This window comes from Gorilla gorilla, chromosome 11 (assembly GCF_029281585.2).
Source record: "Gorilla gorilla gorilla isolate KB3781 chromosome 11, NHGRI_mGorGor1-v2.1_pri, whole genome shotgun sequence".
NCBI lineage: Eukaryota > Metazoa > Chordata > Mammalia > Primates > Hominidae > Gorilla > Gorilla gorilla.
In genome coordinates, this window is record NC_073235.2 from 37558141 (window position 1) to 37573397 (window position 15257).

The window sequence follows — 15257 nt, forward strand, 5'->3', positions numbered from 1 at the left end:
CACTGGGATTACAGGCATGAGCCTCCATGTCCTGACTATATTGTTTACAGATGAATTGATTACAGGTAGTAAAACTAAAGATTAGCAAGGAAATGATCACCACAAAAGTCAGGATAGTGCTTATCTCTAGGGTAAAGGAGGGACTGTAATTGGTATTGGGCACATAAATGCTGGCAAGGTTCTATTTCTTCACCTGGTGGTACTTGAGTGTTTGTTTTATGAGCTTTCACTGTTTTTCTTACTATGACAGAAAAGACACGGGAGCTGAGACCTGGCAGATGAGAATTGCAGGCCATATGAGATCCTGCGGAGGAGCACTACAGAAAGGGGCTGTCATCAGTGGAAAGGGCCTAGGGAGGGGAAGAACTTTGAGCTTTGTTCAAACAATAAGAAGGAGGAGCGTGACTTAAGCAGATTGGTCAAGGGAGAAAGTAGCAGCATATGAGATTTGCGTAGCAGGAGAAAGCTAGATCATGCAGGCCACAGTGAGGAGTTAGAATTTTATTTCAGGGGCACTGTACAGCCACTGATGGGTTTTAAGCAGGAAATTGCATTGGTCTGATTCCATTTTTCTAGAAGATCATTCTGGTTGCTGTATGGAAAATGAACTGGTAATCTGAAAGTTAAAGAGATAAGAAGGTACAAAGAATAGACGGGGCAAATAGAAGACAAATACTAGGGTGGTAGACAGAAATACAGTCATAGAAATAACTATGTTGATTATAACTTAAAGGTAGAGGTTGTCAGAATGAATAAAACAGAAGACCCAGCTGGGCACGGTGGCTCACGCCTGTAATCTCAGCACTTTGGGAGGCCAAAGCAGGTGGATTGCCTGAGGTCAGGAGTTTGAGACCAGGCTGGCCAACATGATGAAACCCCATCTCGACTGAAAATACAAAAAATTAGCTGGGTGTGGTGGCACATGCCTGTAATCCCAGCTATTTAGGAGGCTGAGGCAGGAGAATTGCTTGAACCCGGGAGGTGGAGGTGGCAGTCAGCCGAGATTGTGGCATTGCACTCCAGCCGGGGCAGCAGAGTGAGACTCTCAAACAAACAAACAAACAAACAAACAAAAACCCCAGAAGACCCAAATTACACGCTATATACTCATATATATACTCATGTTGTAAATATAAAGCCACAGGTAGGTTGAAAGTGAACAGATCACAAAAGATATACCATACAGAAACCAACCAAAGCAAAGTTGGTGTGGCTGTATTAATATCCGATAAAATAGACTTCAAGGCAAAGAGTATTACCAGAGATAAAGAGAAATATTTCATAATGGTAAAGGAGTCAATTCATCAGGAAATCACAACAATCATGAATGTGAACCAAACATGGACATAATTAAAGGGACAAAAAGGATGTCAGAATACTAGCTGGAGATTTTAATACTCCTTTTAAGGAATCAGTAGAATAAATATACCGAAAAGGTTAGTAGCAACATACAAAATCTGAACAGTACTATCAGTCACTATTACCTAATAGACGTGTATAGAATTCCAGACACAAAAACTATAGAATATATATTCTTTTCAAGTGAATGTGGTATAGTCAACAAGATAGAGCATATGCTGTGCCACAACCAGTTCTCAATAAATTTCAAAATATTGAAATTTTACAATGTAATTAAATTAGATAACAAGATATCTAGTAAAATCTCAAATATTCGGAAATTATACACATACTTCTAAGAAACCTAGGGATCAAAGAAGAAATCACCTGCAAAATTTTAAAATATCTTGAAGTGAATGACAATAAAAATACAACATATTAAAATTCATGGGCTACGGTAAGAGTAGTGCCTAGAGAGAAACTGATAGCCTCAGTAATTATATTAGAAGAGAATAAAGGGCTAAAGCTATTGACCTTCAAAGATTCCATCTGAAGAAGCTGTAAACAGAAGACTGTAGTAGACATAAATAGTTGAAAGCAAATAATAAAGTAAGAATATAACCAAGGAAATAGAAAGCAGACCAACCCCCACCCCCAAAATCCTTCTTTAGCAAGATCCACAATCAAGAGAACAAATTGAAGAAAGGCAATAGTGTAGCATCCTGACAGGTTTTTCTTGCCCACTGCCCAAAAAAGCCAATGCACCAAGAACAGCAGGTTTTGCAGTAAAGAAAGAGATTAATTATTGCAGGGCCAGATGAGCAGAAGAATGGGTCAAGTTACAGAAAGAAAGAGGGTGGGGACAATGTTAGAATTGAAGTAGCAGGGCTAAGCACAAAATAGACTCTGAAGGGATTCACAGATAATAATAATAAGTTTGATTTCATTCCAAATGCAATATGAAGCCATTAGAATATTTTACTCAAGGAAATGATAGGGTCTGACTTGGTTTTTTAAAAGATCACATCAATAGCTTTATAGAGAAAAGATTGTAGGGCACAAAAATGGAAGTCAGAGGTGAATGTCAAAGCAGTTGGTGCTTGGTTTGCCTATCTGCCAATGAGTGGAAGCTTCAAAGGCAAAAAATATAAATGACTTTAAAAGTGCTCTGGTTGAAGGACATTCTTGTGAGCACTTTTTTTTTTTTTTAAACTAAGACAGAGTGAAATAAAAGGCATTGGGAAGTGACTGCTTCCCTGTGGACATCTGTTATTTGTTTGGTCCAAAGAAACCAATTTGCGTTAGCATTTTTATAGATTATGATTAAAGATGCTCTAGAACCAAAATCCCAACGCTTCCATTTCCCCTCACTCTGATCATAGTTAAGTACAGACAACTACAGGCTTATTTTTTTTTCTCTTTTCTATGAAGATCTGGTAGTGTTACAGAGAGAAGGAGGGTGGATAGGTGTTAGCACTGAAGTAGCAGGGCTAAGCACAAACTAGACCCTGAAGGAGTCTAGTTCTAACGCTTCCATTTCCCCTCACTCTGATCATAGTTAAATATAGACAACTACAGTCTTCTTGGTGTTTTTTTTTTCCTCTTTCCTTTGAAGATCTGGTAGTGTTATGGAAGAAGTATAAATATGGAGTCTATTTACTTTTTACTGAATATGTAAATATTGGGCAGTAAGGAGTTAAGGCAGCTGGCCTATGATTCATTTCTTTCCCATTACTGTGAGGTGAAGGTGGGGGCTAGAGATGTTACCAGAGAAGGAAAGAACGTAGGTGACTCAGTACTGTAAATACATTGAATAACTGGATCTCCTCGAAAATATACTACATTATTTGGTAGGAGGAGTGTCCTTATCTATGAAATGTTTTTTGCAGGATATCCCTACTTTAGAATTGCTTTTAGTGAATCTATGGATTTAAAGAGCATAACTTCCTGAAAATGGTCACAAAAGCTATTCAGCTATATGACTGTAAAATGGAGATGTTCTGTTATAGAAAGCATATGTCTTAGTTGGGAAGGAACCACCTAGGAGCTGCCCTTAGTGTCTCAGACCCTCCCTGCTTGCCTGTTCCTGTTGATTGATTGTATTCCTGAAATTATTAGTAAAGCTTCATACTAGATAAGACCTCTGATTATGTGTCTGATTTGACAGTATCTTTTTTGTGTGTATACACACATACATTTGCTTGGCTACTGAATGCAATTACCTTTTAAACATGCCTTTCAGCCCCCTTCTGTAGGTGATATCAGTTACTCATATTCCAAGAGACAGAAGAACAGAGAACTTCAAATAATAAAGACAATGGTTTTGGTGAAAGGGACGCTAGAATAGGAGTTAAAATTACTGAGCTCCCATCCTCAGTGTTATCTTGCTATGTGACTTGGGCTTAGTTTTCCAATCTCTAAAATGAAAGGGTTGGGTCATTTGATTTCAGAAATCCCCTTTGGTTCTAAAAATCTGGAATTCCAAGACAGTAAGTAAGCAAAACAATTTCTTCTTCTTCTTCTTTTTTTTTTGACAGACTGTCACCCAGGCTGGAGTGCAGTGGTGTGATCTTGGCTCACTGTAGCCTCCACCTCCCAGGCTCAAGTTGATTCTCGTGCCTCAGCCTCCTGAGTGGCTGGGATCACAGATGTGCACCACCACGCCTGGCTAATTTTTGCATTATTAGTAGAGACGGGGTTTTACCATGTTGGCCAGACTGGTCTCAAACTCCTGGCTTCATGTGATCCGCCCACCTCGGCCTCTCAAAGTGCTGGGATTATAGGCGTGAGCCACCGCGCCCAGCCAACAATTTCTTTACACAAGAAAAATTAAGAAAGAAACAAGAATCATGACAGTAGTCAAGTCTTCCCTCTGGTGGTCAACACGTTCAAACGCCTGCCCTCCTCCAGCTATACTCCTGAGGACTTTAGTCCCTCCCAAGCCCCAAGCCATTCTATTCCCATGTCTTTTCTTACTTCTATTACAACACAAAACAGAGCCAGTCTTGTTTGGAATTGTTTTATCTCTCCATTAGATTCTAGTTTGTGGAGGATTAGAAATGTGTTTTAATTACCTTTGTTTCCTCTGTTGTGGTTATGTGTTTTACACATCAGAGTTTCTCAGAGAGGCCAGGCGCAGTGGCTCACGCCTGTAATCCCAGCACTTTGGGAAGCCGAGGCAGGAGGATCACCTGAGGTCAAGAGTTCAAGGGCAGCCTGACCAACTTGGTGAAAGCCTGTCTCTACCAAAAATATTTTTAAAAATTAGCCGGGTGTAGTGGCAGATGCCTGTAATCCCAGCTACTCGGGATGCTGAGGCAGGAGAATGGCGTGAACCCGGGAGGCGGAGGTTGCAGTGAGCCAAGATCGCGCCACTGCACTCCAGCCTGGGCAACAGAGCCAGACTCCATCTCAAAAAAAAAAAAAAAAAAAAAAAAAAGCTTCTTAGAGAATTTCATGCAGTGGCATTTTGCTCACTCTAGCAGAAGCTCAGGTTCTCAGCAGAGCTATGTGTTTATTACATCCTGGCTAGGTGGAAAGGAGGAGAAATAATTTCAGGAAACTGGTGTCAAATGAGATACTGGAAAGGAGGGCCTTGAAAGGGATGACAATTACCATTTTGAATCTAATGCTAGCTGTAAGAGAAGAACACTATGAGTAATTTTGGAATGCTTGGGTGACCCCAATGAATTGAGTAAAAAAGGATTAAAGGAGTTTAAGGTTCTAAAAAAGAGGTTTTTTTTTGCTGAGGCACCACTGGTTTGAATGTGAACTACATCTTCTGCATGTTAAGAATGACATATTTGTCTCTTGCAACACACTTGGAAAAGGTGAAAGATTTTTCAGGAAGACCATGAAGAAGCCTGTTGCTTTTAAGGAACACAAACTTCCTAGGAACACTGCCCAAAATCTCTTTTTTTTTCCACCTAGAAGATGGTATCAGGAAGGAATGGAAGATGGAAGAAAGGGGGCAAGATAAATAGGGCATCTCAGTGGGCTGAGAAGAGAGGTAAAAGACCACCGAGGGGCCGAGCATGGGGGCTTGCACTTGTAATCCCAGCACTTTGGGAGGCCGAGGCCGGCAGATCACTTGAGGTAAGGGGCTCAAGACCAGCCTGGCCAACATGGTGAAACCCTATCTCTACTAAAAATACAAAAATTAGCTGGGTGTGGTGGGACACGCCTGTAATCCCAGCTACTCGGGAGACTGAGGCAGGAGAATCGCTTGAACCCGGGAGGCAGAGGTTGCAGTGAGCCGGTATCGTGACACTGCACTCCAGCCTGGGCCACAGAGCGAGACTCCATCTCAAAAAAAAAAAAAAAAAAATCATTGAGGTCCAAGAGTCACAGAAGCTTGGAGAAATGTGAAGGAACAGGATTTCCTGTAACTCTGAATGGATGGCTGACAATTTCATTAACTAAGGTATTTTATGACTCAGAAAGGCAATGTGAGCAGGGAGGTCCCCAACTCTATGGTATAGAGCCAAAGATGACCATCCCTTAAAGCCCTGGCTCCCAAATATGGTTGACTACTAGCTTCATCTGGAGAGATTTTATAAAAACACAGATTCTTGCAATTTCACAGAAAAAGAAGCAAAATATTTGAAATCATTTTTTATAGGAGAGGAATACATGTGGCTAAAAACCACATATAAAATAGTTTTGTTTATTTTTTACTTTTATTTTTTGTTTTTGAGACAGGATCTCACTCTGTCATCCAGGCTGGAGTGCAGTGGCACAGTCTTGGTTCACTGCAACCTCTGCCTCCTGGGCTCAAGCCATCCTCCCACCTCAGCCTCCTGCATAGCTGGGACTATAGGCACAAGCCACCATGCCTAGCTAATTTTTATATTATTTGTAGAGACAGGATTTCACCAAGTTGCTCAGGCTGGTCTTGAATTCCTGAGCACAAGTGATCCACCCACCTTGGCTTCCCAAGGTGCTGGGATTACAGATGTCAGCCACTGCACTTGGCCTAAAATTGTTTAATCTGACCAGGAACCAGAGAAATGCAAATCAAACCATTTTTGCTTATATTGCCAAAAGTACAAAAGACTGATAGTTTTAAATGTTGTAGGGAAATATGTACTCTTGTATATTATTAGTAAGTATGTAAATTAGTGAAGTCCATTTTAGATATTGCAATCTGCTCCTGTTACATTGCAAAATGCACATTACTCTTCAACCCAGCATTTCCATTTCTCAGTATTTACCCTACAATAATTCTTACACGACCATATTTTTAAATGTTTATTATGAAAATTTCAAATATACTAAGTAAACAGTATGGTAAAATGAACCCCCATAAACTTCTCACCCATCTAAGACTGTTATTGATAGCAAGTTATTGCTATTTACTATTAACAGTCAATAGTAAATGGTATGTGTGTCAAAACTTAGAAGACAGTTAAACAAAAGGTGGTATATCCATGCACTGGATTTTGGAGTGCTGTGCAACAGCATAAAAAAGGAGGAAAGAGCTTTATATCACATCTTAAATGGGCTCCAAGTCAAATACTTAAGTAAAAAAAGTGAATTGGCAAATAATGCATATCATATGATACTGGAATGATGAAGGGATTCAGAGAACATGCTCAGGGGTCAGCCCTACCACCTACTAGATGTGTGACTTGGGCAAGTCGTCTATGTTCTTTCTGCCTCAGTTTCCTCATCTATAAAACAGGGTTGTACGACAATAGTGTCTACCTTATAGGGTTATTGTGAGAATTAAATGAGTTAATAGGAGTAAAGTACTTAGAGGAATGTACATATCAAGTGACAGACATCCTTATTTGTGCAAAATATTGATAAAAGGTAAAAACTATTTCTCTATATGCAAGTACGTATGTAACAGCATAGGAAAGCATCTGAAAAGATTCACACTTAACTAGTATCAATCATTATATCTTGGGAGTATGTGCATTGGGAAGACAGTCAAGGAGGGCATTCATTTTATGCATATCATTTGAACTTTTTACAGTGAGAAGACATTCCTATTACTTGTATCATACTTAAACAATTTAAATTAAAATACAGATTCCCAGGCTGTATCTTTGGTGATAAACAGTGATAAGTATCTCCAAACAACAGACATAAATGGAAGATGCAAGATCAACTGCAGCAACATAGCAGAAGCGGTAGAGATGGAAATCTTTTTATTTATTTATTTATTTTGAGATGGAGTCTTGCTGTGTCACCCAGGCTGGAGTGCAGTGGCGTGATCTCGGCTTACTGCAACCTCAGCCTCCTGGGTTTATGCCATTCTCCTGCCTCAGCCTCCCAAGTAGCTGGGACTACAGGCGCCCACCACCAAGCCCGGCTAATTTTTTTGTATTTTTTTAGTAGAGATGGGTTTCATCATGTTAGCCAGGATGGTCTCGATCTCCTGACCTCGTAATCTGCCCGCCTCGGCCTCTCAAAGTGCTGGGATTACAGGCGTGAGCCACCGCGCTCAGCCTCATCTGTTAATCATCTGCAGCTAGAATAGTTCACCATCCTGAATTAGGAAAGATTAGAGTTTAAATAAGAATATGTCTGTGTAAAATATAGTAATTAGTTGTATATAGATATATGCTCACATGTACATGCTTAGCAGAATATGCTTATTCTCTAAACTTTATGTAATTCTCATGAACTTTCAATTAACTATTTTGTTTCTCACAATCTGAGTTCAAGATCCATTAAAATATTTTTAAAACTAGAAACACATAAACTTGAGCAAACTAAATCAACCTGCTAGCGGTTATGTCTTACTCGAACCTGCCAGACAACAAATTACAAACTTAAGGACTGAAATTAGCTGCTCTTGACTTATTATTACCATTTAGAAGAATTCAATTACTTTATATTTGAAACTTCCTGAGGTCAGGCACCTTGTTTTTATATTTTTGTTCCCCAGTTTTTGGAACAGTGCCAGGCACATAGCAGCTGCCTTTAACAAATCTTTTGTGAGAGAAAAAATGACTGAGTGACTGGTGAGTGAATGAAGATTGCATTACTTCTCTTGAAATTCTGTGGAGATTCGTGATCCTTTTGTAGTTCACAAACGTGATGATTGGGTGTTCACGCGCATGTGTGAGATGTGCCACCCTTGAACCTTGTTACAATGTCAGCGCATTACCCATCTGACCTGAAAAAAGAAAAAATTAAATTCTTTGGAGATGCCTTGCCTAGGTGACTATACTGCTTTCTGGTTCAAGAAAGAGTGGACTACTTTTTTTAAAAAAAAGCACATAAGATTTTATGTGTGTGTTCTGAAAAGTCCTTGAATTTTTTTTTGCCATTGATTTTACAAAGAGCTTTAAGAAGTTGGATAGCCATCACGCATCCCTTTATAAACCATATATAGTTATTTCTGTCTTATCTCTAGATGCTCAGACTGTGAGAACCCAACAGGCAGAGATACTTTGAATCCCTCTATAGGATTGACCATAGTGCCAAGACAGTGGACACTTGATAAATATGACCAAATGAATGAAAAAAATGCTGTCCGATAATTTTGATTTAGAGAATTTTTCTCTGAATAGTTTCTTGTTCTCATACAAGTCTTCCTCTTCCAGCTGCACCTTCTATTGCACTGGTTCTCACAGCAGCATCACAGAGAATTCTTGATTCTCCCTGCACAAAGGCCGTCCAGATAGATGAGGATGCTATAATCAGTCTCATAGTTGTTGCTCCTTTCACAAACAATGTTTGCTCTATAACTAAGATCTAATTAAACTGTTATGCCCCTACATTCCTCCAAGGACTAAGCTGAGGGTGATTTTTCCAGGCTTCTAATCTCTTAAATTGCCTATGCGTCAAACTATCTCCTTGTGGCCATTATTGGTAACACCTCAAAATATAACTGAATTACGCCAGAAAGGAAATGCACTTGCATGGAAAAGCCCTTGCCTTTGGACGTGTAGCAAAATAGTTCTTAATACTGAAGAAACAGAATCTTTTCTGCTTTGTGAGCCAGTGAAATCTAATAAAAGTATGTCTCCCCTGGGTATTTTACGTCATTAGCATCCTGGCTTCTCACTTTGGTTTAACAAATAACTTATTTTAAAAATTTCCCCTGGGAGAAGACAAGGAGCCAAAAATATCTTGGAAGAAAACTTTACCTAGCAACCTGATAGGCTGTTTCATACAGCTTCTAAAATTTAACTTCATGCAATGAAGCTTTTGTGGTTTTTTTAATTTCTGACTTTTTTATGTATTGAAACTTCTTCATGGCTAAGCTGGAAGGAAAAACAGTAATGCCTTACACGTTGAGTGGCACTTCCTGGTTTTCCTGGTACATTCATTATAAATATGACTATGATAACTGATCATCTGTTACATGCCAGGACATTGTGCTGACCATTTTACATACGAACATAGAACTTAATTTTGGCCAAAATTGTATGTAGAAATAGGTATTACAAGTCCCATTTTACTATTGGAGAAACAGGTTCAGAGGAGTTAAGTAATTTTCCCAAAGTCATATAGTTAATAAATGACCGAACCCAGATCTACCTGATCTTAAAACCCAAGGACTTTCTTCACTTGGTGAGAATCTTAACACGTAAGTGAACAAGAAACTCTTTTCCTTTTATATGCATAAATCTCCCTATGTCTGTACCCATCTTTTCCTTTCCTTCTCTTCTCAAAAAAGGCCAACCTCACCACATATGCTTCATTCCCTCCTGCTACGTGGGCTCTGAATTCCTCCACTGCCCGGATGCACAACTCCAAGGGGTATGATTCACAAGGAGTTCTCTGCAGGTGGCACTTCCTGAAGCAAGACTTCAGAACACAATGTGAGTAGTGTCCCTTGGAGCTGTGTGACTACCAGCTCTGTGGATTTCCTTTCCTCTCACCTTATTAGGAATTGTTTCCTTCAGCTCTCCCATTTCCTCTTCACCATCAATTTCTCTCTCTCCTAGAGTATTTCCACCACCATACCAATAGGTCTGCTATTCTCTGTTCTAAAGGCAAACAAACAAAACCCGCCTCCCCCCCCCCACACACAAAACAATCATCCTGGACTCTACATTCCTCTCTTACTTGCTTTTTCAGCAGCAGTCCATATTTACCTTTTGAAACAGTTTCTATCCTTGGGTTCTACACCATCACTCTTTCTTTCTTTGCCTTCTATTTCTCTAGCCACTTCTTTCCTCTCTCTCTCTTTGCTTGATATTTTTCTTCTATCTATTGTCTAAATATAGAATTTCTTCAGGGCTTTATATGAGGTGCCATTTCTTCTTTTTCTATATTCTTTTCCGGAATCACCTCACCTAGGCTTGTGATTTAAAATACCATCTCAACCCCAGGTGCTGCCTCTGAGTCCTATTACTACATTCAATTTTCTCCTTGACATCTCCCGTAAACTATCTTACAAGCTTGTCAAACTTAACATCTGCCAAACTCAACTCTTGTTTTCTTGCTCCTTCCACTTTTCCCCATCTCAGGAAATAGCACCATCCTCACACAGTTGCTTAGGCCAGATATCTGAAAATTATCCTTGATTCTTACCTTTCCCTTATCCCTGAATTCAATACAGTAGCAAGTCCTGTCTGACGTATCTCCAAAATACATATCAAATTAGTTCACGTTGCCTGTTGACTACTCTAGTCAAAGCTTCTCCACCCTCTGTCACTGGGTGTTTTAATAGTCTCCAGCTATTCCTTCTTCTTCTTTTGCCCCCTCCCATGTATTCTTCATGTAGCATCCAGACATTTGCAAAATGTGAACTGGATCACATAGCTCTCTTGCTTAAAACACTTCAGTGACTTCCATTGTACTTAAAATAAAGTCCAACCCTGGTGTAGAAAGCCCTATATGATCTGGCTCATGCCAATCTCTTCAACTTTATCACAAACACTGTGTTCTAGGTGCAAGACATTCCTTCAGTTCATTAGACAAATCAGACTTTTCTACCTTTGAGCCTCTGGATAAGTTATTTCCTCTGCTTAGAAGCCTTCCCCACCCCTAACTCTCTTGCCTCTATCTTATCCTGCAGCTCTCCTCCAAGATTCTTCTTGTCAAGATTACCACTGGCCTCCACATTGCTGATAGCCATGTTGACGTATGTGGCACCTCTTCTCTCTGCTCATGCAGCAAAGTTCCAGTTTCTCTACAAGACCCTGAGTTCTTCAAAGTCAAACTCTGTACCTACAATACATTTTCATATCCCTGGAGCCTAGCATAGTGATTGGCTTGTAGTGGGTGTTTAATGAATGCCTGTAAATGAGTGAAGGTGAAAATTGAGATGTTTTGGGAAAGATTGCTGCAGTAGTAACCCACACTTCCTCACTAGTGTAGTGGATAGAAACCACAAGGATCATCAAGAGACAGGAGTTCAAGGCTTGGCACTGGCAGTAACAACCTGTTGTCAAAATTCTTCTGATCTTTAGTTTCCCCATCTGGTCTATTTACGTCACTAAATTTTTGATATCTTTCATTCTTATTTTAAGATTAATAATTTTTGGCTGGGTGTGGTGGCTCACACCTATAATCCCAGCACTTTGGGAGGCTGAGGCAGGTGATCACTTGAGCTCAGGAGTTCAAGACCAGCCTGGGCAGCATGGTGAAACCCTGTCTCTACCAAAAATACAAAATACTAGCCAGGCATGATGGCTTGAGTCTGTGGTCTCAGCTAGTCAGCAGGCTGAGGCGGGAGGATCACTTGAGCCTGGGAAGCCTAGGTTGTAGTGAGCAGAGATTGTGCCCTGCACTTCAGCCTGGGCAACAGAGTGAGACTCCATCTCAAAAAATAAATACAGGCCAGGCGCGGTGGCTCACGCCTGTAATCCCAGCACTTTGGGAGGCCGAGGCGGGTGGATCACCTGAGGTCAGGAGTTCGAGACCAGCCTCAACATGGAGAAATCCCGTCTCTACTAAAAATACAAAATTAGCCGGGTGTAGTGGTGCATGCCTGTAATCCCAGCTACTCGGGAGGCTGAGGCAGGAGAATTACTTGAACCTGGGAGGCGGAGGTTGCAGTAAGCTGAGATCGTGCCATTGCACTCCAGCCTGGGCAACAAGAGCGAAACTCCGTCTCAAAAAAAAAAAATACATTAATAAGTAATAATAATATATTTTTTTGAGACGGAGTCTCGCTCTGTTACCAGGCTGGAGTGCAATGGTGCGATCTCGGCTCACTGCAACCTCCGCCTCCCAGGTTCAAGTGATTCTCCTGCCTCAGCCTCCCAAGTAGCTGGGACTACAGGTGCGTGCCACCACGCCCAGCTAATTTGTGTATTTTGAGTTGAGGCGGGGTTTCCCCATGTTGGCCAGGATGGTCCTGAACTCTTGACCTTGTGATCCACCCGCCTCAGCCTCCCAAAGTTCTAGGATTACTGGCGTGAGCCACCAAGCCCGGCCAATACTAATTTTTATCACTGAGGCTGCATCTCCTAGTTCCCCACCTCCAAATGCCCTCTGCGGTTTGCAAAACTCATTAAATGAGATTAAATTTTTAAAAACTTTTAATTATGTAAACATTCAAACCTAAACAAAAGAAGAGGAAATAGTATATCACTGTTTTAAACAATTATCCTCTCATAACTTTTATTTCACTCCTATCCTTACTCTTTTCTCCTTCCCATTACTTTGAGGCAAACCCCAGATGTGGCAGCATTTCATTTGTACATATTTCAGTAAGAGAATTCTTAAAACTGCTAGCTGACACCCCTTCTGTTCTTCAACAACTTAAAAAATGAAGCGTCTGTAATCCCAGCACTTTGGTAGGCCGAGGCGGGCGGATCACGAGGTCAGGAGATCGAGACCATCCTGGCTAACACGATGAAACCTCATCTCTACTAAAAATACAAAAAATTAGCCGGGCGTGGTGGCGAGCGCCTGTGGTCCCGGCTACTCGGGAGGCTGAGGCAGGAGAATGGCGTGAACCCGGGAGGCGGAGCTTGCAGTGAGCCAAGATCGCGCCACTGCACTCCAGCCTGGGCGACAGAGCAAGACTCCGTCTCAAAAAAAAAAAAAAAAAAAAAAAAAGAAGCGTTTGTTGAACACCATGTTGCCCTTCCCAGAAACCAGGTAACTAGTATGATTTTATTTCAGGACAATCAACTGAGCAACTTCTTGCAGGGTCAGGGGCAGAGGGTAGAAGTGGTATTACAGCACCTAGTTTAGTGCCTTACAATCAATAAATAGAGGGTGAATGAAAAGAAACCCAATAGTTAAAGTGTAAGCTAATTGGTACTAACTACAAATATGGGTTGAATGAAAACAAACCCAACATGCTTTAGGTTTTTTAATACAATCTTATCCACATGAGTTTAGGGTCTTGTCCTATCACTTTGGCTTCTGTTCCCTTTCTGTATTCATTACAGGAAATTTTCAAGTTTTATTAAACCAGCTAGAGCGGAGTTTTATTAACCAGCTGAGGGCGGACTAAAGACTTACAGACCCGGGCGAAGAAGCAGCACTCCTACTTACCAGGGCAAGACTCATGAACAGGGGGCGGGGGCTCCGGGGGCGGGGACGCGCCCCGTTCTCTTCCGCTCTTCTTCCCGGCAGCCTTAGCGCCAGGCCCGGCGCTCCTCAAGATGGCTGCCGACAGTGAGGTGATTTCTTTGCTCCCTACTTAATCCTTGTCACTATCTAAATTCGTTCCTCCATGTCTTCGCCTTGGGGCTTAATTTCTTTTTCTCTCCTTCCCTTTCCCGCAGCCCGAATCCGAGGTATTTGAGATCACGGACTTCACCACTGCCTCGGAATGGGAAAGGTGAGTGAATCGCATTTTTGGTTACCAGCTCCCATGGGCCCTGGCGTCCCCTAGCCGCTTCCCTGACCCCAAACACACCACAAGTGACGCCACTTATGCGGGAACGGTAATACCATGGGTCCCGGGGCTCCTCCCCCAGTCTTCTTTGGTCAACCGCAAGCCTCTTCCGCGTCTCGCGTCTGGCAAGACCCGGCCCGCCCCCGTCAGCCAATCCTTGAGGCTCAGGCTCTCAGAAAGTTTTGTTTTCTCTCCTGTCAGACCGCTTCCCTTAGACTTTGGTTTTCTGGTTGTTACCCACTCGCAAGAACAATTTCCGAGGCTGCACCAACCGTTCCGGTTTTCATTACCGTTTAACTCATTATCGTAAGCAGTAAACTTGGTAGGTGCGTCCCGCACCTCATCCCGTGTACGTTGGTATACCCTTTTCAGGAGGAAGTCTTTCTTCAGAGTATTGATAGTTGTCCATCTGTCACACTCCCATCATCTCCATGCTGTCTTTAATTTTTTATTTTTATTTATTTTTGGAGACAGAGTCTCAGTCTGTCCGCCCAGGCTGGAGTGCAGTGGCGAGGTCATAGCTTACTGCGGCCTCGAACTCCTAGGCTCAGGTGAAGCTCCCGCTTTAGCTTCGGGAGGAGCTGGGACCACAGGCACGCGCTATTACGCCCAGCTAATTTTTTAAAGATCTCGCTGTGTTGCCCAGGCTAGTCTTGAAGTCTTGGGCTCAAGCTTGGGCCGCCCAAAGTGCTGAGATTACAGGCGTGAGCCTCCGCCCATCCTGTCTTTTAGAATAACCTTTTGAAAAAGTCTGCATATGGTTTTGGAATGCTTTGATTCAAGTTGTTACATTAGAGTGGGTACTGTGCCCAGGCTTCCTGTGCCTGTCAAACTCAGATGAACAGCTGTCTGGGTGAAGCTGTTCTATTACTGAAATTAGTTGAAAGCCAAGTTTGTGGAGGAGTGATAGCTTAGATCGAGAAGGTTTCTGTTAAGTGTCACAGAAACCCTTCAGTTTCCTGGGTGTTGAAGTCAGTGTTTACGCTGTTACAGCATTTTATAATCTTTCTGGTTGGGAGAGGAAATTTGTGGATGTCGTGTCATTAGGTGGCACAGGAAAATATAAAAGGTCTTTGTTGGAATAATAGTTAGACCTGTGGTACCCTTCATAAAAGTGTCAGTAAGACATACCCACACTGGCAAGACTTCATTG

At 41.6% G+C, this 15257-nt stretch overlaps 2 protein-coding genes and 1 non-coding gene across 10 annotated transcripts in view; 2 read left to right on the plus strand and 1 right to left on the minus strand.

Moving 5' to 3' along the window:
- Positions 1–14217, minus strand: part of MAP3K19 (mitogen-activated protein kinase kinase kinase 19) — a 96901-nt gene extending 82684 nt beyond the window's left edge. For 2 of the 3 annotated variants that reach the window (XM_063694780.1, XM_004032585.5), the window contains exon 1: positions 13759–14217. The gene's annotated coding sequence lies outside the window, so the exon portion shown is untranslated. The remainder of the gene's footprint in view (positions 1–13758) is intronic. The other variant, XM_055380794.1, reaches the window with a different exon arrangement.
- LOC115933882 (small nucleolar RNA U13) lies at positions 8365–8468 on the plus strand. The gene has a single exon (XR_004069726.1). It is a non-coding gene; the product is annotated as a small nucleolar RNA U13 (small nucleolar RNA).
- RAB3GAP1 (RAB3 GTPase activating protein catalytic subunit 1) overlaps positions 13800–15257 on the plus strand; it is a 124418-nt gene continuing 122960 nt past the window's right edge. For all 6 annotated transcript variants that reach the window (XR_008677878.2, XM_055380850.2, XM_004032589.5 and 3 more), the window contains exons 1-2: positions 13800–13886; positions 13992–14047. Coding sequence is in view for 5 of the 6 variants with exons in the window: in XM_055380850.2 (XP_055236825.1) it covers positions 13869–13886; positions 13992–14047 (74 nt within the window). In the remaining variant the exon portion in view is untranslated. The remainder of the gene's footprint in view (positions 13887–13991; positions 14048–15257) is intronic.